A 25058-nucleotide genomic window follows, 5' to 3' on the forward strand; every position below is an offset into this window, starting at 1 on the left:
ACGCAAATAGAGTATCAAGTATCCACACAAGGCCCACAGACACACTCCCTTCTACATCCTCGTACTAAAAGCAGACTCCTCTGTAATATCTCTTTCGACAAAAGCTATGAGCTGCCTTAATCCTGCTCAGTTCCTGAGGTATGCTCTACATTGAAAATGGATGACCTCATCAACACACAAGTATACCGCCCGACCTCGAAGCCGAGCCGAGAAGCGCCCCACCCGGAAGTCCGGCGCGGAACACCCGCCCACGTCGGGGTTTAATTGGGCGGATTCCACCCGATGCGCCGGGTCCATGGATCCCACGTGGGCTTACCGAGATAGGAAGTATGATCCACTCCGTTGGGATGCGCCAGGCTTTTTCTTCATTTTTTTTTCCTTCTCGAACCTGGATAGAATCACTTCAACCTCGAAGCTATAATCCTGCCGGAGAAGACCAGGGCAGCTGTCTACACAGTAAGTACTCCGTCGCATACTCCAATGGCATCAACAGCAAATCCCCAGATCAATCAACAGTCAACCCCCATAGTACTGTACAGTACAATCGCATCATCGCAATCGCAAATCGATAAGACCCTGTCTAACTGACCACGCCAACCCAGAGTCATCGCAGTCACCACCAGGAGTCACCGCCAGAATCCGAACCAGTCCCTATAAATCCAGCCTCGCAAGCAACATCCCACACACACACACACACACACACACATCCTCCGTATCGAATCCACAGCAGCCTCAGCACAACACAAAATGTCGCACCTCCCGCGCCTCAGACCCCTAACCCGCCTCCTCCTGCGCCCTCAACGCCCTCACAACCCCCACCTTCGCCCCCTACCAACCCTCACAACCCCCACCATCCACTCAAAACCTCAAACGCGCACCCTGCGCTCCGCAACCGCCACCTCCGCCACAGCAACAACAGCAACAACATCCCCCCAAAACATGCCCCCAAGCCAAGCAACCCCCGTCCCCAACGAAGCATACGAAATTACCCAGGCCGAAACCCAGCTCACCACGCAACCGCTCCTCCAGGCCCTCCGCTCCGACAAAAGCTACACCGAAACCCGGCCGCACCTGTCCATGATCCCCACGCACCGCGCCTCGCACTTCGTCGCGGGCACCCTCTCCGGCGCCCACAAAGTCACCGTCCCGCCGTACGTCTTCACGCGGACCAAACCAACCCACAAAAACCAACCCCCACCGAACGAATCAACCCACCAACCGGCGCAAGCAACGCAACCGCAAGCACTAGCGCAAACCATCTCCCTCTTCCACCTGGGCACGACCCTCAACGGGCACCCGGGGTACGTGCACGGCGGCCTGCTGAGCGTGATGTTCGACGAGACGTTCGCGCGGTGCGTGGCGGCCTCCTTCGCCAGCGGGGTGGGGATGACGGCCAACCTGAGCGTGGATTTCCGGAAGCCCGCGCGGCCGGACCGGGTGTATGTGCTGCGTGCCGAGACGGTGCGGGTCGAGGGCCGGAAGGCGTGGGTGGAGGGGTCGCTGACTTCGTTGCCTCCTGCGGGTAGTGTCTCCGAGGAAGAAGGGACGATGGTCGCGGAGGCGAGGGCGTTGTTTGTTGAGCCGAAGTTTGCGGAGGTAAGTCTTTCTTTTCTCCCTCTGAGAGTAGGGGGGAATAGTGGCTGATCGGTGGTTGAAATCTAGTCTATGGTGCCGTTGTATCGGAATTGATGGAGTCACACGTTGTGGTGGGTTGCAGTGGGAGAGTATAGTGAGGAGAGTACGGAGAAGTGCGTATAATACCCGGCGTTGTCTTTCAAACTAGAATAAATATAGACCAAGATAGACATAGACACACTAAATATAGATCAGTTTATTACAAAACAACTTTTGCACACTCATCTCACCGTCGCCATATTTGCATTTCTATCTAAATTGAACCAATACGGAGAAGGTCCCGCCTGGAAACTCCTTTTCCCCTTCAAAATACACATGAGAACCAACTCACACCCAGAAATGCCCACCCGAAATTGACTGAAACAGAAAAAAAACACAAACACATGCAAATCATTTTCCGTCAACGAACCACTTTCCCCTGAGGTTCCCTCGCCACTCTTCTACGACAGATGGAATGCACCCTGGCCCTCTTTAATGGCAACAGAGAGTCGCTCGCGAAGGGTGTCCAAACTGCTGTAGTCGGGAAGCTTTAGGTAGTTTACACAGGTCATGACACTAGGCAAGTAGTCGTCGGGCGTGTATGGCGGTTCGCTGGGCCGACAGACCACCGTGAAGATCGGAGTGAGACTTTTGAAGCCTAGACAGCATATGTTAGCAGTTGGTCTTCATGACCGAACAACTCGAAAAATCTTACCGCCAATCGGCAGCTTGGGACTGCCGGTCACAAACTGCAAGAAGTCTCGCCGTTGTTGTGCATTCAGCTCGCTCATCGTCTGAAGCAAGTTTCGCACGCTGCGGCTGTCCATGTTGAAGCCATGGTCGGCTTTGATGGAGTCCATCAGGGCTAGAACCGAGTTTAGCAGGGTGCTCTGACACATTCTTAGGAAAACACCTACTCTCAATCGTCCAATCCTCCTCGGCGCGGCCGAACAGCATAACAAGTTCATTGGGAGTGAAGGTTCGCAGAGCCGAGTAAGGGAACACCTGCGAAAAGCCCGCTCGGAAGGCTTCCACTTGACGCTGGACTCCACTGCCCAAGGTCATGTCCACCACTCGGTCCACATACAGATCCACATTTTCGATCACCACTGGGATGTTCGAACCATTCTTAACCAACTCGATAGCTGGATACCCGGGTAGTGTGAAATCCAAGCTTAGATCTTCGACCTTAACCCCATTGATTTCGACGGCTTGGAGGGCCTGAGCTTTCTGGGTCACAGACATCCCCTTGTCCTCTTCGATGGCCTTCTTCACATTGGCGTAGCGCTTCAGCAACATCAGTGAATTGGCCAGGTCCTGGTCGACAGCCTTCACGGTCCCAAGCGACGGCGCAACGAAGGAGGAGCTATCGGCAATGCGGAAGAAGGCTGGGTTGAACGAGATGTCGATGATTCGAGAGTCGAGCATCGACCGGGCAACAAATTTTCCGAGGATCTTGAACAAGTGCAGTTGCTTCTTACCGGCTTCCGATGCACCCTGTGCCTCACTCATGGGCGCAGGGAACAGACCGCGCTTACCGAAAGCGTATTCTTCGCCATTGGCGCAATCGTTCTCCCTCCAAATCTTCAGCTTCTTCTTCGAGAACTCTTTCGAGACGGTGGAGTAGAACTCAAGAGTAGGGCCCAAACCGGTACCGACTTCCTCAAAGTATTCAACCTCCAACACGCTCGGAGAAGACCCATAAAGCTCCATCACTTTTATGGCAGACTCCAAGATACGGCTTCTTGAGATCCTCACTTTCTGCCGCTGCAAGCGACCGAGGATAGGCCGGTCATCGCGCCGACTATCATTGCGGCTGTCATCACCGTTCTGAGAATTGTGCCACCTCATCATTGCGCGCGAATAGCCGAACGCAGTTGACTGGAGGAACAGGTGCCGCGTCTCGAACGGAAACAGGAATGGAAAGAGGCGGGCGAGGTCCTCGCTCCAGCTAGGGAGGCAGCTACTCGCCACGATGAGAGGCTCTTCCAATTGCCGGTTGAGCTTGGCAGTCAGCTTAGTGTTGATGAATTGGGCCAATGGTTCAGGCTTCAGTGCGACCAGCTCTTTAGTCTCTGCAATGATGTCGTCGAGAGTGGCATTCATCTCGTGCAAGACACGCAGAAGCCGAAGGATCCTCGCAGTCGTGGGGCCTTGGCTGAGAGAAGCTGGCATCTCTTCACCCTCGGGCTTGGCAGAGCCGCCAGAGCCTCCCTGGGCGATTGAGGAGGGTTCAGGGGGAGGGGGGCCTGGGACACGCCGGAATTTGACTGTGTGAACTGCCGACCACACGTTCTTCACGCTTGGGTCGACATGCTGACGATTGTGATGCACTGCACGGTAGATGGTGGTATCGCTAGACACAGGGTGATCGTCAATGCTAAACTCAATGTGCCAATCTGAAGGGATCGAGGCCATGGCAGCCGCATAAGACGAGAACGGTCGACCTGCCGTTGCCAAGGAGCTACCAGATGAGGGGTTGGGGGCGGCGCTCGGTGCAGATGTCGTTGACTTGGAAGCTGGCGTCTGCGATGGTGTAGCTACACGGGTGCCATCTTCTTTGCGAGCAGTCACCTTACCGGAAGATGCAACCTCCATGTTGACAGCAGTAGGGTCTTGAGTATTATCATCCGAAAGGTCTTCATCGAGATCATCCACAATGGCGTTCAGCTCCTCGTCGTCACCTTCATCATCATGATCTTCGTCATCGCTCATTTGCCGTTCGTCTGCGCATTCGAGTGGCTCATTGTCATGTTCACTTTCGGCGGCGGCTTCCTGACGTCTTGATCGCCTCAGTCCTGACGCAGACTCGTCACCACCGGCGACAGTCTCTCCGGGGTGGGCCGGGTTGTTGGTCGTACTCGACGTTCGTGGCAGCTGAGGGCTACCGCTGCTAAAGCGCTCTGCGTCGGCTATTTGCTCACGGAGCCGGGCTGCATTTGCATTTGCGAGTTGGGCAAGGATTGAATCGTGATTACGCGCTGGCCTTGGTCGATCAGACAGGCTGATTCTCGGATGCAAGAAATCATCCAGAGCCTTGAAAGTCGCGATGGCATGAATCGACACCATAATGTTGCGGTAGGTTTTGGGGATGTCGGAGTCCTCATCTGCCACAAGCTTCAATCGGAGCTGCTTCCCAAGCATGTAGGCGGCATTGCTACGTGTATTCTCCAGTGAATTGTGACTGACAGTAGTGACCTCAAAATGCTCAGTCCTGCTGAGCAAATCCTGCAGTTTCTGAATGAGCACACTGAAGGGGGTAGTTGCAGTACTCTGGCTTTGGGCCTTTTCCGATATGGTCGACCCCATAAAGGCTTGTAAAAAGGCGGCACGAGCTTCGCGCATAGACGTAGCTAGATACAGTTAGCACAAATCAGCAGGTAAGGACGGGCCTCTTACATTGAAAATCTCCAAAGACCTTGAGAAGTACTGTGATGATGCCAGAGTTCAGCAGCTCTGAGCTAGTGATGCTCTCCAGGGCATCACCGTCAAAGTAAGTTGCCAACTTCTTGAAGAGGGAAAGCCCGTCGTCAGTCTCATCGCCCGAGTAGCAGGCCTCGAGATCGGAAGCAAGAGTCTGCAATTCTTGAAGAATCTCCAAGGCTTTGTCTCGCATGTCCTTGCCTTGACTAGCTTCGTATTGATTGACAAAGCCCTGAGCGTTGCGGATAACGAGGTCCTTCATTGCATTCGCGATCTTATTAGCAACGAGCTGACCTGAAGCTGACGACGAGCTTTCGGAAATGTCATCGTTATCTTCGTCCTCCGGCTCATCATAGTCATCTTCTGCTTCATCGTCGTCGTGCCCATCCTCGTCGTCTGAGCCTAAGACAGAGCTATCCTTGGCGGGGGCTTCCGCAGCGGGTTTCTCTTCCTTAGCGGTGTCCTTCGTGGTGGTATCGCCGGTCTGCTTTTCCAGCTTGTTGGTAGACAATGGCTGCTGAGCAAGCTTGAAGATCTCGGAAATGACCCCTTCGCGGTGGAATTGATGCCGATAGACATGTTCCAGGCGCAAGAACAGGAGTTCTGCGCAACGAATAGCGTGAGACACTAGCGTGGGGTGATCGTTCTGGGACAGGATCGCTGCCAGGAAAGATGCGTAAGGAACCGATTTCAGAGCATCTTCAATCAAGCCGACGTCCAAATTGTGAAGCATCTTGAGTTGAGCGGTGAGAACCTTCTGGCGAACTTCCAGATTGACAGTGCTGGAGTAAGCATCGGTTAGAGTCGGCAACAGTATCATGGCAAACCGCTTGAGTTCCGTTTTACATTCCAGCAGCAATTCGCGCCGTCTCTCGGCCGACTCTTGCGCCCTGGGATGCTTGGAAATGCCACTGGGTCCGATCAAACCTTCGAGTTGTGGGACATGCCGGCTCGGGACGCTAGGCAATAGCTCACAAATGACATCAAGAGTCTCAAAGACCTGCTCCTTGGGACGGTGGATCAATGCTTGCATGACCAATACACTGTCCATCTTCACAGCCGTATCGTCCAAGTTGGCCGGAGGCGACACACCCGTCAGGATCTGGTATAAAGTGTCGACCACGTCCATTCTTAGCAGCTCCACGGACAATTTAGGGCTGGCTCTCGAGGTAATCGCGAGTACACGCAAGAATTGAGTGTGAATATGCGACCCGACGAGGTTGGTGGTTCCAGGCAAAAGCAATCGAAGCACAGCTTTCAGCATGGCGGGTTCAATCAGCTCCTCCAACTTTTCCGGCTTGTGTTTATAGCTTTCAACGATCCGCGAAACGCAAAGGCACGCCTGTTCAACCACCTTGGGATCGTTGCTGGAGAGCACGTTGAGCAGGGTCGGCATGACATCACGAACAACTGGAAATGAGTCGTGGGGTAGGTTGCGGCAGCAGTTGGCAGCAGTTGTCACGGCCGTGCGCTGCGTGCTGGTAGGAAAGAAGTCGAGATAAGTCAGACAGGCCGTCAAACCACCTTCCCGCACGATCGAGGCAGGAAAGTCGACCGAGATCTTCGCTAAAGTCTATGCCATAGCGAGTTAGCGTGCATGTGTGAAGAATGTGCAGAGCATAACTTACGCTGAGAGCTTGCTCAGCCAGGTCAATGAACTGAATGTCCAGCAGTTTCTGGCACAAAACTGGAACAGCTCCGCCATATACAACATTGGCCACCGAGCCACGAAGAGCCTCCATCAGATTGGCCAAGCAGCGACACGCAAGGAGCATGATCTCTGGGTTCTCCTCGCCAAAGTCGTTTGGCTGCATCAGGGCCACTAATTCCTTCACATATGGGTCCGGAGAGAACTGGCCTGAAAGGTTATCCTCGTTGGAGACTAGCAGGAGCTCCGAAAGTTCTTGGAGAGCTATCAATTGAATGGACGGGTCATCTTTCATTCTCAGATTGTTCAGGATATCGCGCAAGCGCGAGGACATGCCCGACATCATGCCACTCAGAGCCCGTAGGGTACTCTGAAGGCCTAGGTGACCTCGAGCCCCGAACAAACTGTTGTGGAAGAGGTCCGCATCGTCGTCATCGTCGTCATCGTCGTCATCATCGGCCAAAGTCGACGGAATGGTGCCTTCATGATTGTCACTTGGCGGCGACGATTCGTGCTCTTCAATGTGGTCCTGCTCCTCCAATTCCTCTTCGGCCTCTCTCATAAGCACATCGGGATCGATCTTAGAAGGACGCTTCTTTTGTCGGCGCGCCGGAGACTGGGTGGTCGAGCTACGATCTGTAGCAGAGTGTCAGTTCTCATTCACTACTCTTCCTTAACTGAGGGTTCTGCTCTTACCTTCCGACCTTCCGCTCTTGTTAGACTTCCGCCGAGATGTTGGAGGCGAGACTTGAGTCTTGGTCGGATCCTCCGTGGGCCGCGAGGATGAACTACCGAGTTCGCAGTCAGTACATTCACAGTGATGAGAAAGAGTCCTAGGTGCGACTCACCCGGATTGGGACATAGTAGCTGGACGGTTGCGAGTGCCGCGACGGGTAGCAGCAGTAGAAGCCGCTGGGGGTGCTGCCGGGGTAGGGGGGGACGCTGCACGGCGCTGTCGTTTGCTCTTCCGTGGAGTAGATGAGGGGTTTGTTGGGTCGGAGGCTTCCACGGGCTGGTCAGGACGAGGGGCCTTGCGCTTCCGAGTCGGCGCCGAACCAGCGGCGGGATTCGTAGGAGAAGAGCCGGCGCTGGTAGACGGCTGAGGTTCTGCAGCTGATCTCGCAGCAGAACGAGTAACCCTGGAGGACATGAGAAGGTGTTCACTTCCAGCAAATGATGAAAAGGTGACGCGAGTTGAAGAGTAGACAGGAGAGTGGGATCGGTGCGACGATGTTAGAGAAATGTTCAAGGGTTAAATCGACGTTGGGTCCAAGGAAACCGACACGCAGTCAAAAGACTCGGTCGCATGCACAGCTCGTCGGACACGCCTCCGCGGATACCGCTATTCTCGGACGGACCGGGATGTTGAAGCTTGTTGGTGGGGGAGGGTTGACCAAGTCGCAAGGAATCAGAGATGAAGCCAGAGCAGGGATCCAGACGCCAGACACGACAGAAGGGAACTGATAGTGGGGAAGGTTTAAGGGAGATAGAAGTGATATGTACCTGGCGGCGGAGGTGGAGAGTTCAGCGGAAGGAAGAGCGGAAGCGTCCTTTAAAGGGTCCTGGCGGTGAGAATTGGGCCTTTGTTTGGCCATATGTCGATTGCTAACCAGAGCTAGTTAAGGAGGGCTCGCTCGTCAGTCGATGCCGTTCAACCCGCCATTCGTTCACTGTCGGAACTGTTGACCGTGAATGAGTTTGGGAGGGGGGGGGGGGGGTTGGGTGAATAGACTGGGCTTCCGTCGACGATCCGGGGTGAGTTTCGGTGAGAGCCGATCAGGCGGGTGGATGAGGGGCCGGAGGTCAAAGTACAATGTAATGTTGAGTTTTAGGTCGAAGAACAAGAAGGAACAACTATAGTGATTAGAAAGTGGATGTGATTTACACCAAAGAAGAAAGTGTTAAAGAGAACAAGAGAACAGGTTGATGGATGAAGTTGGGGGAAGATGAGGGGGGAAGATTGACTGATTGACGTGGTGGGTGCCGGGCGGTGATGGCAGTCCGGAGAGCGACAGACTACCCAAGTGCAACTACCAACATTAACTAAACTATCGTTTGATTTCCTCCGAAGCATTTACACTATTCCCTGCACTTTTTGCATAGGGAGCAACCAGGTCGACTCTATCGTTCACATCTCTTTGGTAATTTGCATGATGAATGAGTTTTGTTGCTGGCTCTTTCCCTTACATATCCATTGCTCGTATACAGTATACTCGGCACCTGAAGCTCCAGCCGAGTCTGATTACTAACAAGGCTAATTCTCACGAGATCGGTGCGACTCATGAGTGATTGTGGGTCTGATCGTGGGTTTCCAGTGGAAGTACGCAAAAAGTAATGTCCTGAGGAATGCGCCGGGGCCTTTGCTTATTTGCGGGAGACCTGCGCAGTTCTTCTGTGCTTTTACTGGATTGATATTGAGCTTGTACGTATATACTACGGACCGAGGTATGAGAGCACTCGGGTCTGTCACAGGCCTGACATAACTGAAGGCCTGTCGCCAAACATGGAAGGACAACCTGGTACTCACCACTTCACTTCACAACAGTCTCGAGTAAGATCACGTAGTCCCAGCACGCAATGGTGGTATTGGCAAGTCTTATCGAGATGCAGAAGTGCAGAAGTGCAGAAGAGCGCAAGGGGCGAGGGCCATGCGGATGACTGCATCAACGCGCGGGGTCCTTATCACCCGCATTGGCCCAGGATGTATGTGGATTCATTCTTCGTCTTTCTACCGAAACTCAGTCTTGCGTGGAAGGGAATGGCGGCAACCGCCACAGTTCTCAATGTGGCTTGTTGCTGATATCCCTTACAGACTGGCTGAGCGGGGATGTTGGGGCAGCAAGGTCTTGCTTGCTCTGTTTGAGCGTCAAGACCAAAGGGCGAGACATAGTCATGGCCAACATAACGCAGGCGGTGGAATCAAGTGATGAGGTTGAGACTCAACCATGACCGAATATGAAGATGTATGTATAGTGGCTGCAAATCGATGCATGCGATGGTATGAGTAGATTTTGTGGTTTTGTTGACATACAGTAGTGTCCCTGCCGGAGAAATAGAGTGGGGGAAGTTTCCCCTCAGCAGTGGTTCAGTTCATTCTCCATAAGACTAATGGAAGATCTAGTCCAGTCGGGGAAAGAATGTCCTCATTCGGAGGAAGGAGTCGCTCGCTTCCTAAGTCGGTGCCTAGAAATTAGGCCTAAAGTCCGAGGCACGGGCGTATATTCGAAGGCAGCCGAGCCCATGCAACCAGCTTGGAGGTAGGCAACAAAGAGTAACTTACAATAACTATCTGGCATAATAAGGAGATCAAGTATAAAAAGAGCCTCAATGGGATGTGAGAGCAAGCAGCAGAGTATACTGGAAATAGTGTTTTATTTTAGCAACCGAACCAGTTGTAGGCGGCGAAATCTCCCCGATTAGGAGAGAGAATCACATCATCACCACTGACTAGTTAGGTTGGAGTAGTTTTAGACACACCGAGCGTCCATCTTGGTCGTTTTTTTTTTTACTCAGTTCTTTCTCTTCCCGTGTTGCTTTGGTTTCTTTTTCCCCGCCCGCCGCCGCCGTTTTTCCCAAAATCAACCCCCTCCCCCACGCTGACTAAACCGCCCTTTGCGCCGCCCGCATTCATCCTCCATCCATTCCAATCCTCTTCGCTTCACCGGCCATCTTTCTCTTTCTCTCTCCATCTTACTCTCTCTCTACTCAATACCTGACTCACTCACGCACTTATCAACCCACTCTCCCAACCAACCTAAAACCTCTACGATAAATCCCAGCGCAGAACACCCGTATCACTATTCGACCACACCCCACCATCAACCCGCTCCCATCCGGAGAGCCCAGCCAGCCAGCCAAGCAGCTAGCCCTACCAGATTCCCCCGAAACCACCGAAACCACAATGACCGATTCTATCAACAACAACAACAACAACACGCCCGGAGTAGGGGATGATGTCCTGCGCACCCCCTCCCCGCTGCCCCCGGCCCCAATGCAAGACTACACGTTCCCCGAACACCGCTTGAAGCGCCGAATGGACGACCCAGAGAAGACCCCATTGCTGCTGGTCGCCTGTGGCTCCTTCTCCCCGATCACCTACCTGCACCTGCGCATGTTCGAGATGGCGGCCGACTACGTCAAATTCAGCACCGAATTTGAGATTGTGGGCGGGTATCTGTCGCCCGTGTCGGACGCCTATCGCAAGGCCGGATTGGCGAACGCTGAGCATCGGTATGTTCCATCCTGCGCGTCCCTACTCAGACTCTCTCTCTCCCCAACCGTAATAAACACTAACAGCACCACAAAAAGTGTGGCGATGTGCCAACTCGCCGTCGACCAGACCTCCGACTGGCTGATGGTCGACACCTGGGAACCCATGCAGAAGGAATACCAACCCACCGCCGTGGTCCTGGACCACTTCGACCACGAGATCAACACCGTCCGCCAAGGGATCGAGGCCGGAGATGGCACGCGCAAGCCCATCCAGATCGCTCTGCTGGCCGGCGCAGATCTGGTGCACACCATGTCCACCCCGGGGGTTTGGAGCGAGAAGGATCTCGATCACATCCTTGGGAAATACGGCGTACGTTTTGGAAACCAAATCCCCAAGAAGAAGGATTCCCAGAACTAACATACAGCAAACCAGACCTTCATCGTCGAACGCAGCGGAACGGATATCGATGAAGCGCTCGCCGCCCTCCAGACCTGGAAGAAGAACATCCATGTCATCCAGCAACTCATCCAAAATGACGTCAGCAGCACCAAGATACGCCTCTTCCTACGCCGTGACATGAGCGTCCGCTACCTTATCCCCGTCCCCGTCATTCATTATATCGAACAACACAACCTCTACAAAGATGATGGAACTGCCGACAAGGGGAAGGGCCGGCAGGAGCCAGGTTCGTCGGGTTGATAGAAACCTTGTTCTTCCCTCCCCGCGCGCCCTGCCCCTCTCTTCCCCGAGAAGGATTCAGTCAACTTTAGTGTTCTCCCGCCTTCCCCCTCGTCTCATCCTATCATCTGGCCCAAGGGCAAACAAGAACACTAGAAGACAAGTCGGGGAGCGCTACAATGGGACCTCAGACAAGGGGGGTTCTCTTTTCCAGCAGACCGGGTTTCTCCTCACACCTCCATCCTTTCACCTCTCGCAACAAGATCCAGGATACTTCGGTGGTTTAACTCATTACTCCTGCTCATACTGCGACCTGTCATATTCCTCGCATGTTTCCCTTGACTTCTTCTGGATCCAACCTTCAAGAATTCGGCCACGCGTTCTACCGCTCGACCCGGCAAAGAGGGAAGGAAAACGCCATGATTACCCACTGTACAGTCCTTCGGGTCAGTGCTCCGCATTCATAGCATCCACTCATCCACTCCTCCCCGCAAGGAATGAGGTCCTCACCTGGTCGCAAGAAATCCCCCCAAGTCAACTGTCCCCCTCTCTCCCTTGTTGATTCTCTCATGACACGTTTCGGAATGCGTCTATTTTTAAATCACTTACAAGGCGTCTCATGCACTGTTACGATTAATGCGTTGTGTTTCCTGTCCCCCTTTTGTCTGTTTTTCCAAAGATACCATACATATCATAGATTACCACTTAATGCCTTCAATCCCGCCCTTTCTTTTCTTGGCATTCTTCACCGATGCTGTAGTCCACATCTCTCACGGTCTTGTACCATTTCCCCCGTGTTAAGATGCGGAGCAAGAAAAACAGGGTATCAAGACTAGTGATGTTATTCTTGGCAAGCCTGGGAAGGCGGTTATGCATTATATGTAATAGATGGTTATATGAAATATATGCAAGGAGATTTTCGAATGAGCAAAAAAGTATCGGTATCGGCGGGAGATTTGGGATATCCGAAACCCCCACCCCTTGGGTATAATAATAATGATGATGATGATGATGATGATGATGTGAGATAAGGAGATAAGAAGCAAGCGAAGAAGCCACGCTAAAGACTGGGTCTAGTAGGTTATATGACCAGAAACGGTCCCGCCTGAACCAAGCTCCCTTTCGGTGAAAGATGCAAACCCGCCTGTCCCTCGAAGGGCAAAGCGAGGTGCCTGTAGACGTCTTGTTTGCATATGAGAAACATATTGACAAGAAGCTGAATCCCAAATAGAAGGCCAATGATCGTGGATGGAGGTCAAGATAAAGGTAGAACCACGAGAAAAGAGGAACAACTTGCAAAAAGCGAAGAGAATAAAGGGTGATAAGTCAAAGGAGAAAAAGAAACAAGATCCAAGAATATTTCAGTTCAAGAATATGATGAATCCATGAATGCTCAAAGACATCAGTCGTATACATCGTCGCCATATTTTGGCCCTGGCATGAGGACCTTGCGGGGCCCAGGGGCAAGGGGAAGAAGAGCTAGTCATTACAATCATTCCAAAGATCCTCGGCCTCGATCACGCCCAAGCACTCGTTGTCGTGCATGACTGCGAGCACAACCACCGTCGTACTACTGGCGGCATTGGCCTCGGACACCAGCCGGCGGGCGTCGTCGATGCTGCTCGAGCTGGGAATCTGAAGCCAGTCTTTGCGGGACACGCTAAAGGGAAGGCCCAGATCGACGAACGAGGACACATGCATATCCACATAATTGCTCTGAGAAAGGAAACGAAGGTGTCGCGGAGGAATAATCTCCGACGGGGATAAGAAGACCCATGATTTCGCATGAGGATGTTGAATAGCTGTAAGCAGGATATCCAAAAGACGGATCTTGCCCGATGCAGAGACCTTGGGGATCTGATCGAGGGCAGTTGACACATCCGCAACGCGTGGTTGTTGGCTTCCTTTGCGGTCCACCGGGGGGAACGAGACGATAGAGTCCTGCGTTGGAATGTAGTCGGACGGGGTAGAGGTGCTGGAGGCAGAGGACATGCTCATCGGGGTCAACGCCATCGAGGCAGCCCCAATTGCACCGCCCGGGTGGTAACCCTTGAAGACCTCGGCCGGACCCCGCCCCGGAGCAGTATGCAACCGTCGCGCCGTGGCGATAGCCAGAGCATCTCCCAGCGACAAGGCCACCGTGGTGGACGATGTCGGGGCACTCACACCAATGGAAGACTCCTCATCCTCGTGGATCGGGGCGGGTAGGAGTATCCCCATGTCCGAGGGTTGGAAGGACAAGAGAGGGCAGGTCGAAGGGTGCATGTGCGAAGTGATGGCAATCACTGGAACGGTTGACGGAATATGAGGCAGCAGAAGAAGCAGTTCGGGTGTACGCCCGGAAAAGGAAATCAATAAAAGGGTATCATGCTGAATCCCGACTTGAAGTTAGCCACCATCGTACCAGCTTCTGTGTGGAGAGGTTTTCGCCATGTCTTACCGGTCGAATCATGCCAAGGTCGCCGTGTAGGGCTTCCGTCGGATGCAAAAAAGCACTGTAAATTCCGAGACTGTTCATCGTGGCCTCCAGCTTCTGGGCGATTTTCCCGCTCTTGCCCACCCCGCAGCAGACCAGCTTTCCGCCATGTTTGATGGTGCGCGCGATCCGAGTCACTGCGCGCGCAAGGTGTTCCTGGGCCAGAGCATCGGTCTGATAAATGTGCTCCAAGTGCGCCAAGGCTGCCCGCTCGGTGGAGATAACCTGAATGGCATCAGATACAGCACCGGAGGGGACCTTAGAGGCAGCAAGAGCAATATCCGAGGTGTCCGGAGGGGTCATGGACAAGAAGTCATCGTTTGTGGCGGAAGGCATTGAGTGGGAGAGGGGCAGCATGGCGGCGGCGGCGGCGGGAGAGAGCGGGATGGGGGGGAACTGCTGCTTGATGAGATGCCCCATCATTGCGCTACCATTTCTTTCTCAAAGATAATAAGTAGGAAATTTCGGGTTTAGGAGTGAAGGAAGACCGCGTCCTCTCCCAGGAAGAGGCCTGGGAAAAGAGAACCCGGACAAAAGCCAGGAGAGAAGAAAAGAGGGGAATTCGGAATCGAAGGTGGGGGGGGGGAAGAGAAAGAGTCCGCGCGAAGAGAGGGGAGGAAAGGAAGAAAAGACTAGGGAGAGGGAGAGAAGAATGCGGAGGGGCGAAAGAGGAACGGAACGGGAAGAAGGAAGAAAGAAGCCTAGAGTCTGGAATGCCTACTGTACTTTGTCTTTATGGATTGCGGATTGTGGATTATGGATCTACTAAGGAAATACAGTGCATTTGTAGATAACAACCCGGCCCGGAAGAGATACTACTTACTACTTTCTCACTTTTGCCAGGATCATTCGGAGAGTCGGAGATTACTGCCTGCTAACTTACTTTGGATTTTCTCGACGATAATCTCTTCCCTTCCCCCCCGCCTCGATCAACCAGTCAATGGCTCCGATGAGGGCATTTCCTCCATCGGCTGGCGCCCCGATTCATCCGCTATCACACCATTGCCGCGGAAGTTGATGTCTTCTTCTTCTTCTTCTCGTCGTTGTTGTGCACGGATCCGATCCCACCCTCCATCAAAATTATTAATAATGTTAATAATGATACACTTGGCGAGACTCGGTTTTGAGGAGCAGTTAGTCTTACTGACTTAAATTTAGTTACAGTTACAGTTACATTTTTCCCACTTCCCCCCCCCATCCCCCCCCCTTCTCCCTACCACCACCACCACCACAACTCCTAATCCTAATTCAAAGGCTTAATCCCCTTGTGAATCGCCGCAATTCCCCCCGTAAGGTTCTCGTACCCGCGTCCCGGAATCAAGAACCCAGCCTTCTGGATCATGCCCCGGAACTCCTCCTGGCTAGGGAACTGCTCAATACTCTCGACGAGGTACTGATAACTCTCGCGGTCGCCCGCGACCAGCTGCCCGATCAGGGGGATGGCACTGAAGCTCCACTGCTTGTAGACGGCATTGAAAAGGGCGTTGTCGACCTTGCTGAATTCCATGCACGCGAAGACGCCGCCGGGCTTGAGCACGCGGAAGGCCTCGTTGAGCGCCGCCTGCTTGTCCGTGAAGTTGCGGATGCCGAACACCACCGTGTACAAGTCAACCGAGTTGCTGGGGATCGAGGGCATGCTCTGCGCGTTGCCCTCCATGAAGGCCAGCCGGTTCGTGTTGTAGTAGGGGGTCTGGATGCTGCGCTTCTTGCCCTCCGCCAGCATGTCCGGGTTGATGTCGGCGATCGTCACCCGCGTCGCCGCGTCGTGGTTGATGTTGGTCGCGTGGTCTAGCATGCGGAACGCGATGTCGCCCGTGCCGCCCGCGATATCCAGGATGTTCCAGCCGCGGCCGGCTGTGTCGTGGTCGCGCGAGGGCAGCGCCGACCCCGGGTTCAGCGACCTCACGAAGTGGTCCTTCCACAGCCGGTGGATGCCCAGCGACATCATGTCGTTCATCACATCGTAGGACGAGGCCACCGAGCTGAACACGGTTTTCACTAGTGTACCCGGATAGTTAGTATGCGAGGCCTTGATGAATAGACCATGTATCTAAGAGAAAAGAAATCTTACCCATAGATTCCTTCTGCGATTCGGGGACATTTTGAAAGCCGAAATGCGTGAATCGCTCCTCGTCGGCGGTCGGCTTGGGCGGTTGGGCCTGGGCTTGTCGTGTGCAGGAGAAACACCGGTAGGGAGTCTCGGGCACGGCCAATCGCCGTCTTGTCTGAGTCTGTAAGCTCCTCCAGAGAGATCGGGACGACATGATGGTGGTTAATGGGGTGTAATTATGAGCCGGGCTGGAGAAAGGGAAGAAGATCGAGAGATCCGCTCCGGGGGCGGAATTCTACGATAACGTGATGCCTCAGGCAGTTGCTGCCATGCTGCCTCCTTCCGTTTCTTATCAGCAATCACCACAACTTCTAGATCGACGCCCGAATGAATAGCAATGTTGCTGAAGCTGACAATCATCTACAGACACATTCACAGACATTGCATCTCTTACTGATATAGACTTCTCCGATTCCTTGAGATAGCTCGTGTCACTGCAAACCTCCCAAGCCATTACTCACCACTATATAGTTGAGCATATATCCTATCTCCCAGCCCAGAAACAATGGACCCAGTTCACATGAAAATCAACAACACTCTAAATACCCTCTAGAGAACCTCACAAGCACCCCCCACTGCACACCTAACCCTCAAACCCTCCTCCGCGACACTCTCCCCTACCCAGAAAACCACCCCCTCCCCAGCAACAGGCACCCTCCAATCCTGCACCGTAACATCCCAGACACTCAGATCCTTCCTCGTCACAGTCAACTTGACCACCTCACTCGCCCTGGGGGCCAAGGTCGCGGTCTTCGCAAACGCCCGGAGCTGTCTCTGCGGCGTATCGACGCCCAAAACCGCCTGCCCCGGTAACTGTACATACAGCTGCGCCACCGCCCTCCCACTCCGTTCGCCCGTGTTTGTGACGGTCACGTCGATCTCGAAGGCCGTCTCAAACAGCGCCGGGTTCCCGCCCTGCCCGCCCCCGGCGCGCGGGGCCGGGTGCGCCGTCGTGGAGTAGCCAGACGGGTACGCGTAGGTACTCGTGGAGTTAGTAACGCTCTCGGGGTCATCAAGGTACGGGTATAGGTAACGCCAGATCCGGTTCAACGTGCTGGGCCATGCGACCTCGGACGGATCAGGGATGGTTGTGGGGTAGGTGGGGACGGAGGCCTTGCTGGCGCGTGCGGCGGGATATGCGCTGCTCAGGGCGGTCACGGTCGTCAGTGCGGGGGCGGAGTACTGGAAGGTTGTATACGACAAGCCGTGGCCGAAGGGATAGCGGGGGGTGATGTTTGCTTTCAGGAAGTAGCGGTAGTCGATGTAGAGCCCCTCGTCAAACCAGTCCTGGATCTGGGAGAACAGAGGTTGCGAGGTGATGATGTCCGTGGAGGATGGGTAGTCGGACGCAGACGCGGGGATGGTGTAGGGCAGGTGGCTGCTGGGGCTGGTATCGCCGTAGAGAACGTCGGTGAGCGAATAGCCGGCGGCTTGGCCGGGGAGATGCGCAACGAGCACGGCTTTCACGCTGGGAAGGTCGATGAATGACTCGAGGAGGATCGGGCCGACGGTATGGATGACCACAACCACTGTGGTGAACTTGGATGCTGCAGCTTGGACGAGCGCGTCGCCGTTGTGCCACGCGTAGAGGCCGGCGTTGGTGCGGTCCCCTGGGTTGGACTCAACGGTGATGTAGTTCTCTCCGGAGTCGGCGTTGATGAAGACGACAGCGATGTCGGATGACGATGGCGTGGGGAGGTTGGAAGGGAAGGTGTCTGTGATATAGAAGGTGGTTGTGTTCGATGTGGAAACATTGGCAATTGCTTCTTGCGGCGTCACGAGAGAGGGCAGGCGTGAGGTGCCACTTCCCCAGCCCATGGTCAGAACGCCCTGGTCGCAGCCCATGTCACTACAGGAGTTGAGACCTGATTTGTTCGGCCCAGCATCGGTACCAAACACTTTGAGAGAAGCATTGCGTTTGAGGGGCAAGGTATCGTTGTCATTTTTTAGGAGGGTGATCGCGTCCCGAGCAATCGCATGGGCCGTGACATTATGGTTGCCTTGCACGTCGACAAATTGGTTGACAACTCCTGTTGGGGAGAATAAGGCACCGGGGTAGAGAGGACCCGTTTTGTCGAGGGTGTTGCTCGAAAAGTTGGGTAGAGGGTAATCCTGGTCTTGACCCATTTGATACCAGGTCGCTACAATCCGAGTGACCTTGAGAGGGCTTAGCATGATTCCAGCAGCAGGATGGAAGATATCCCACCATATCATTGAGTCGGTCCAGCGGTACTGTTCCGTTGAGAATTGCGGTTGACAGCTCCGATCCCCAGAAGGCAGTCCCTAGCAAAGGAATCGCGCCGTCGCCAGGCATAGCCATGTCAAGTCCAGCTAAGGCAGATGAGACACCCCCCTGCTGAGCCAGCCAGTCGGTCATGACAAATCCTTGAAAGCCCAACTCATCCTTGAGGATGCCATTGATGAGCATGCTGTTTTGGCTGCACGCCGAACGATTCACCTGCGCTTGTCAGCCCAGAAGGCCCAAATCACCTCTATACCCACACTCACATTATTGTATGCAGTCATCACCGACCCAACTCCAGCTCTAACACCCTCAGCAAAGGGCCAGAGATACAGCTCATGCAAAGTACGATCATCAATGTTCGACGAATAACCCGTGGTCAGCACCGAGGTCTCGCGATACATCTCCTGCTCATTGCCAATGTAATGCTTCAAGCAAGCAATGGCACCAGTGCTTTGCATGCCCTGGATCGTCAACGCGCCTCCAACCGCCTGCAGCGTGGGGTCCGCTCCGAAGCCCTCCCACCCGCGCCCACCAAGCGGCTTCCTGAACATGGGCCCAACCACCGGACCTAGGAGAACATTCACACCCTTTCCACGAGCTTCCTGTCCCAGCTCCACACCACGCTGGTACATCAGGTCCTTATCCCAGGTGGCCCCGACAGTCACTCCAGGAGGGAAGGCAGTGTTGTGATCCGAGTTCCGGATGCCGAGAGGCGAGTCCTGAAGACAGAGATTTGGAATGCCAAAACGCAGTGCGCTTCCTGTTTGGCCGACACAAGGGCCCATGTACATTCCCGTGCCGGTAGTGAGGTTAACTTTCTCAGCAAGAGTCATGTTGCTCACCACGGCTTGAGCCTTTGCGTATGCCGCGCTCCAGTCCGAGATCCAGCCTCCAGGAGGGGCTGGGTAATAGGGGGGTGAGTAGGCATCGGCATCATCATCGCGGCGGTGACGCTCGGCCGCAAGGTATCCTGGAAGGAGAAGGGTTAAAACAGCGAGGTAATGCCAGATGGGGGTCATTGTCGGTGTCTTCGAACGAGAGAGACAGAGACAGAACCAGGAAAACCTTACTACATCCGTTGACGAGCCATGCAGTCAGTTGAAGATATAGCTCCCAGTCCTTTCTAGACCGAAGTTCAGTCAGGGGGGCCCCCGATCACAAGGACATGGCTATGAAGGACATATGCAGCCGCTACACATCATGACATATGACAGACAACAGCCCACACCAATCAGATGTAGAGCATCGCTGTCGTTGGCTCGCGATTCAGCTGATCATTGCTGGATAAATAAATGGTTCGAGGCCACCGAGCAGGGACCTGCACTCATATCACTAGAAACGGCGTGAGTCGACCGAGGTAATGAGGGTTCATTGTTGAAAATAGCGCCAGTCCGCGCCAGACAAGGGATGGGGTCCGGTGGCTAATCAACGGGCTTTTTTTGAGGTGACCAGAATGCGGGGGCGTTCAGCTGATGTACCTTTATCAAGAGAGAAATAGATGAATTGACAATTAAACAGATAATACCTGCGCATGCATGACAGCCCGGAAATATATGAAGTTGCACTGCTTGTGATCTAGAGATACATTGGATTACGGATGAAGACTGTATTGTCGACAAAGTATGTAGAAAGTGTAGGGACAAAGCAACGTTTGTGAAGGGCACAAGCGGCCTATGATTCAACGGACCTGCAGAGTGACCAAGTTAGTCCAACGCTGGATGATGATCCTTATCTCGGATAGCCGACAGAGGAAGGCAGGCGATGGTTGGGAAAGCGGAGGATCGACAGGGGAACGAACAACAGGCAGCGTGCCTGGATCAATCACCGAAATCGGCCGGCTATTCTTACTCCATCCAACGCTTATCAGTGGCCTTCACCACCAAGCCAGTAGCTGCCAGTTAGTCAACCAAGTAGTCTCCCAATCGCAAGCCCACGATCTCTGCATCGATCCTTTTTAGCAAGGTCCGCGTCTCCGGAATCAGCAAACACTTTATCCCTGAGCATCCTATCTTGCTGAACCAATTCTTTGCACCGGGGCTCTTTCAACTCATTGACTGTCTTGAGCACCGCATTCAGACTAATTCCCACGTCCAAAGCCAGGGGGGGAGGGAACAACTTGCGCGGCTTCAGCTGGTGGATGAGTGTCCCGACCATCAGTTGATTGCAGTTGGAACAACACGACTCATGATCGAGAAGGTATGCCATGCGCTCGTACAAAGAGAAGACGATCTCTTCGATGCGACGTTGACGGGTTTTGTTGATGAGGTCTGATGGATTGCATAGGTTAGCCAGCCTGTTAGTCCCCATGAAGGGCAATGAATCATTCCAAACTAACTTTTCAGGCCCGCGGGGATTTCTAGACCTTTCGTCCTCATCGGCTCTGTAGACTCCCTTAGTGCAATTTCCGTAACCAGGCGAAACAAGCCATGATGACGAAAGGCCCATACAATGAACATCCACTGGGATGGGTCATGCGAGAAAGATGTTGGAAAGCTGTCGTGGAGATTCTTAAGCCAAGTCCTGGCAAAGGCCTCTACGGCTTCGAGGCAATCGTAGTGCTGGGTCAACTCTGCTACCATGCAAAGGAGGCTGAGGTTGATTTGGCGGGGCACTTGACGACTGCGGCAATGCAAGATGTTGAGGAGGATGTAAAGGGCGTCTAGGTTTGTAAGGTTGCAAGGCAGCAGGTCGGCCGGTTCTGCTCTGGTGTCTAGCTGTGAGAGCTCTTCCTGAAAGCGACGCGAGGCGAAGCAAAGGTGTTTTGACGAGACAAGGATCTGAATGCAGTGGTGGGTCTGGTCTGTAGGCCCGTCATTGTTGGGTTTTGGAAGATCTTACACTCGAGACTGTGTGAATGGATTCGTTGACAAGTGTTGATGTCGAGGAGCCGAATTGAGAGGCGACAGTTTGCTGAGGCTCCGGCGTAAGATCGGACGTTTCAATTGAATGATCTAGAGGCAGTCCGTCTAGAATGAAAGATATGTTAGTTGTGAGCAGCAGAAGGAAGAGGAGGTTTCCACCATTTCTGACTAGGTTTGCATAGATCCGGCCTGCCTGTTCCCGCAGCACAAGCAGTACATCCCCATTAGGATCGATGACTTGAAAGGAAACTCGATTGGGATCTGTATAGTGTCGCTCATAGTGGCAAAGTAGTTTGACATGATTGTTGGCAAGGGATGAAAAGTAGACAGGAGATGATTCAAATTTATAGTAAACAAACTGCTGTTTGTGGTGCGTGATTCCTTAGCAAACTTCCCCTCCCCTTTACTGTTCACAGTGAATGGGTCCCTCACCACGAGCATACATCTAATCTGTTAGCATGTCATCTTCGTCAGTAGCCAAGAAACGTCTGATATTAAAAGCATCTTGGGGTCTATCATCATAAATTCATTCCTATAAATATCTATCTATCACTCATCAAAATCTAGTTGAAATAACCGGGGAAGAGCCAGTTCATGCGCTCACGAGCCTCCGGGCTCCAGTTGGGCTGAGCAGTGCTGAGCCCGAACTTGATGGAGCCCTCAACGTGCTTGGCCTGCACCAGCTCGGAGTGCTCATCGGAAGCCAAGGCGTCCAGCACAGCTGTGACAAAGCGCTTGGCGTTCTCAGCGTTGGCCTTCATGTGGCCCATGACCATCTCCACGGTCACGTCCGCGGTCGACTCATGCCAGCAGTCATAGTCGGTGGACATGCAGATCATCTGGTAGGCGATCTCGGCCTCACGGGCCAGCTTGGCCTCAGGCAGGGCGGACATGTTGATGACGCTGCCACCGAAGGAGCGGTACATGTTGCTCTCGGCGCGGGTCGAGAATTGAGGACCCTCTGCAGACGATTAGCTTCTGCAACTGAACTTTCGGGGATGCATACATACCCATGCAGATCAGGGTACCACGGTCGTGAAGAACGACTCCATCACCCTCCAAGCTGTGTCCGCAGGCTCTCACAACCTTGGCGACACCCTCATCGAAGGGGTCGCCGAAAGGCACGTGGGCGACAACGCCGCCCTCGAAGAAAGTGAAGGGACGGATGCCCTTGGTGCGGTCAATGACCTGGTCGGGGATGACGAAATCGCGGGGCTTGATGGCCTCTTGCAAGCTGCCGACGGCGGAGAAGGCAATGATGGTGCGGACACCGATGGAGCGCAGGGCGGCGATGTTGGCGCGAGCGGGCACCTCATGGGGAGCAATCTGGTGGTGGGCACCGTGGCGGCTGAGGAAGGCAATGGCAACGGTCTTGTTGTTGTGGGAGCACTTGTGGTGCAGGATGGTGATGGGGGAGGAGGGGTTGCCCCAGGGAGTGCTGACGTTGAGGGAGGCGACCTGGGTGAAGCCAGGAAGTTCGCGCAAGCCGGTACCGCCGATGACGGCAATGCGGACGGGCTCTAGAGGTTGTCAGGAACTGCTTGCAGGTGTGATGGTCAGAGGAGGGGAATTACCGTCGTAGGTGGTGGGAAGGGCGGTCATTCTGCGGGCTAGTTGTCTGGGAGATTCGATGCGAATGCGAGGTTTGGAAATGGAAGAGAAATGGCGCCAGAAAGTAGACCGCATACAAGGGAGAGAATGGTTGTACAAGAGAAAGAGGAGGAGGAGGGGAAGAGGAAGAGGGCAGAGGGACTGAGAGGCCTGAAATTCTCGGCGGGGTATTACTCCCAATCGGGAAACCGTGATCTTATCGGTCGGTGCCTGAGTGCCTGAACCCGTCCCGGAGTCTGTGAGTACCTGAGTGGTGCCTGGGGCAGAAACCGATGGACTATCACGTCATTGTACGGTAGTTGGACTTTACGTAGCTTACTGAGGAGGGGTGGTCGGTGATATGGTACATTATCAGTTGTGCTCCGTACATGCATTACGCGCTATCATTATCATCAAGATCATTAAAATGCTCATTACTCAAGCAGGACGCCACTCATAGTGGTGGGCTCCCTTGGAAACTGGGCCTGGATCCTCGCCCTTTACTCCCGGCTTGTTGTATCCATGCGCACCAAAGAGGTCCATCTGGGCCTCCATGAACTTCGTTGGCAGCATGGCTCCTGCCTCATATTTGAGGTATTCCAACGTCGCCGAGAGAGCCGGCGTATAGTGGTCGGCTACTGTGGCCGCGAGCACCGTGTCTTTCAAGGCGTCGAAATGCTTGTGCAACTCTCGCGCCACTGCGTCCACGCACTTGACATTGGTGAGAGACTCGGTCATGGCTGGCTGCAGAAGGTCGGCAATCGCTTCAGACTGGATGATACAGCCGTTGCGCCAGATCTGGAGACACTTGCTCAGATCCACCTTCCAGCCTTCGTCCAAGGAGGCACGAGCGATCAGCTCCAGACCCTGACAGAACGAAGCCAGGAAGGCACTGTATACCGCTCTGCGGATCTTCTCAATGCACGCCTTCTTGTCTTTGATGCCCTCGAGGGGTTTGGGCTGGGGAAGGTTCAGCTTCTTGGCGACCTCCAAGCGCTCTGCGCGGTTTCCACTGGCAATCCGTAGGAAATGCGCCGTAGCCAGCGTTGGGGCCGAAACGTGGCGGGCGGCCGACTCCATGACCGACCAGTAGGGAGTGCCTTCAGTGTCATCGTCATCCTGGACCACCTTGTCAAGGACATCGTCGAGGACGAATCCGCCGTCTTTGCTTGCGCCTTCACCTTGCTTGTCCCCTTGAGGAGTCTTCTTCGTGCGGAGAATCTGGACGCCAATGTCCAGCAGGAAGTTATTTCGTAGCTCCCCTTCGGAGTTCCAGTGCTCGAAGATGTCCGCAATCTCCTCGTACTGGAGGCCGAGTCCGTAGTGCAGCAGCGACCAGGCCTCGGCAACGGTGGACAGCATGCCGCCTTCGATCCCGTTGTGGACCATCTTGACAAAATGACCCGACCCGGCTGGTCCCACGTTGGTGACACAGGGCTTCTTGGTCTTGGGGTCTTTGGCGGCGTATTTCTCAAGGAGCGGGAGCACGAGGTTGATGGCGTCCGGGTCGCCGCCGGGGGATAAACTCGGGCCATGGCGGGCAGACTGGTATCCCCCAGAGACGCCCATGCCGATCCAGTGGATTCCGCGCTCAGCGCAGCGCTTCTGACGCTGCTCAGTCCGGCGATAGTGCTCGTTGCCACCGTCGAGGATGATGTCGCCTTCCTGCAGGCTGTCCTGGATCTTGTCGAGGACGGAGTCGGCCGGGTCGCCGTGGGTGATGGAAAAGATGAAAAGCTTTTGGTCTTGGCCAAGACTTTTGGTGAATTGATCGACCTCGTCAAAAGCTTGGATCTTGCCTTTCCCGGTGAATTTTCCTTGGTCGATCCATTGGCGGATGCCGTCGACGTTGTCGCGGCTGACGTCCCAGATGGAGACGTCCAGACCGAGCTCGTTGAAGGCGAAGGCCATCATGGAGCCCATGTTGCCGGCCCCGACGATGCCGATTTTGGAGAACATGATGGCGATAGTAATGAATTAATTGTACTTTTTGTTGGACTCTACATGACTGCGATGCTGGTGTTTTAAGTGGTGAGAAGATGGGGTCGACGCAGAGGTTACATCATTCCGACATCCGGATCTTATCAGCCCTAATTACTATAACTGACATCATCCTGATTGTATGAACATGTAGATATATTTAACCACCCCCGATTATCTGATCCTGACTTCAATATTGCTTACTGAGCTTGACTGAATT

General features: G+C 54.0%; 8 protein-coding genes across 8 annotated transcripts; 2 read left to right on the top strand and 6 right to left on the bottom strand.

The window, feature by feature from the left end:
- Window positions 1-747: 747 nt before the first annotated feature.
- On the top strand, window positions 748-1689 carry ASPACDRAFT_39962 (PaaI family thioesterase; the record flags this gene model as incomplete). The annotated part of the gene is made up of 2 exons (XM_020200680.1): window positions 748-1596; window positions 1663-1689. 2 exons carry the CDS (start codon window positions 748-750, stop codon window positions 1687-1689), a joined length of 876 nt encoding a protein of 291 aa, XP_020058990.1.
- A 106-nt stretch (window positions 1690-1795) lies between these two features.
- Window positions 1796-8626, bottom strand: ASPACDRAFT_112834 (HECT-type E3 ubiquitin transferase UFD4). Its single transcript, XM_020195675.1, is given in 9 exon segments — window positions 1796-2272; window positions 2330-2479; window positions 2532-4967; window positions 5014-6610; window positions 6666-7321; window positions 7382-7473; window positions 7534-7824; window positions 8189-8403; window positions 8419-8626. The coding sequence occupies 8 exon segments, from the start codon at window positions 8278-8280 to the stop codon at window positions 2076-2078; spliced, it is 5511 nt and encodes a 1836-aa protein (XP_020058991.1). The 5' UTR covers window positions 8281-8403; window positions 8419-8626; the 3' UTR covers window positions 1796-2075.
- Window positions 8627-10586: 1960 nt separating this feature from the next.
- On the top strand, window positions 10587-11597 carry ASPACDRAFT_24376 (nicotinamide/nicotinic acid mononucleotide adenylyltransferase; the record flags this gene model as incomplete). The annotated part of the gene is made up of 3 exons (XM_020199264.1): window positions 10587-10915; window positions 10994-11267; window positions 11331-11597. 3 exons carry the CDS (start codon window positions 10587-10589, stop codon window positions 11595-11597), a joined length of 870 nt encoding a protein of 289 aa, XP_020058992.1.
- A 1458-nt stretch (window positions 11598-13055) lies between these two features.
- ASPACDRAFT_24500 (uncharacterized protein) lies at window positions 13056-14388 on the bottom strand (the record flags this gene model as incomplete). Its single annotated transcript, XM_020199273.1, has 2 exons — window positions 13056-13946; window positions 14017-14388. The coding sequence occupies 2 exons, from the start codon at window positions 14386-14388 to the stop codon at window positions 13056-13058; spliced, it is 1263 nt and encodes a 420-aa protein (XP_020058993.1).
- An 865-nt stretch (window positions 14389-15253) lies between these two features.
- Window positions 15254-16351, bottom strand: ASPACDRAFT_1864181 (class I SAM-dependent methyltransferase). Its single transcript, XM_020197834.1, has 2 exons — window positions 16124-16351; window positions 15254-16050 (listed from the first exon to the last, which is right to left on the bottom strand). The coding sequence occupies exons 1-2, from the start codon at window positions 16314-16316 to the stop codon at window positions 15296-15298; spliced, it is 948 nt and encodes a 315-aa protein (XP_020058994.1). The 5' UTR covers window positions 16317-16351; the 3' UTR covers window positions 15254-15295.
- A 217-nt stretch (window positions 16352-16568) lies between these two features.
- On the bottom strand, window positions 16569-19629 carry ASPACDRAFT_1864184 (beta-glucosidase). The gene is made up of 4 exons (XM_020197835.1): window positions 19478-19629; window positions 18671-19377; window positions 18369-18620; window positions 16569-18319 (listed from the first exon to the last, which is right to left on the bottom strand). The coding sequence occupies exons 2-4, from the start codon at window positions 19238-19240 to the stop codon at window positions 16712-16714; spliced, it is 2430 nt and encodes an 809-aa protein (XP_020058995.1). The 5' UTR covers window positions 19241-19377; window positions 19478-19629; the 3' UTR covers window positions 16569-16711.
- A 2202-nt stretch (window positions 19630-21831) lies between these two features.
- Window positions 21832-22870, bottom strand: ASPACDRAFT_23891 (S-methyl-5-thioadenosine phosphorylase; the record flags this gene model as incomplete). Its single annotated transcript, XM_020199237.1, has 3 exons — window positions 21832-22229; window positions 22279-22788; window positions 22843-22870. 3 exons carry the CDS (start codon window positions 22868-22870, stop codon window positions 21832-21834), a joined length of 936 nt encoding a protein of 311 aa, XP_020058996.1.
- Window positions 22871-23205: 335 nt separating this feature from the next.
- On the bottom strand, window positions 23206-25027 carry ASPACDRAFT_112840 (6-phosphogluconate dehydrogenase, decarboxylating). Its single transcript, XM_020195676.1, has one exon. The coding sequence runs from the start codon at window positions 24815-24817 to the stop codon at window positions 23297-23299; it is 1521 nt and encodes a 506-aa protein (XP_020058997.1). The 5' UTR covers window positions 24818-25027; the 3' UTR covers window positions 23206-23296.
- Window positions 25028-25058: the final 31 nt, after the last annotated feature.

Source organism: Aspergillus aculeatus (genome assembly GCF_001890905.1).
Source record: "Aspergillus aculeatus ATCC 16872 unplaced genomic scaffold ASPACscaffold_3, whole genome shotgun sequence".
Taxonomy (NCBI): Eukaryota; Fungi; Ascomycota; class Eurotiomycetes; order Eurotiales; family Aspergillaceae; genus Aspergillus; species Aspergillus aculeatus.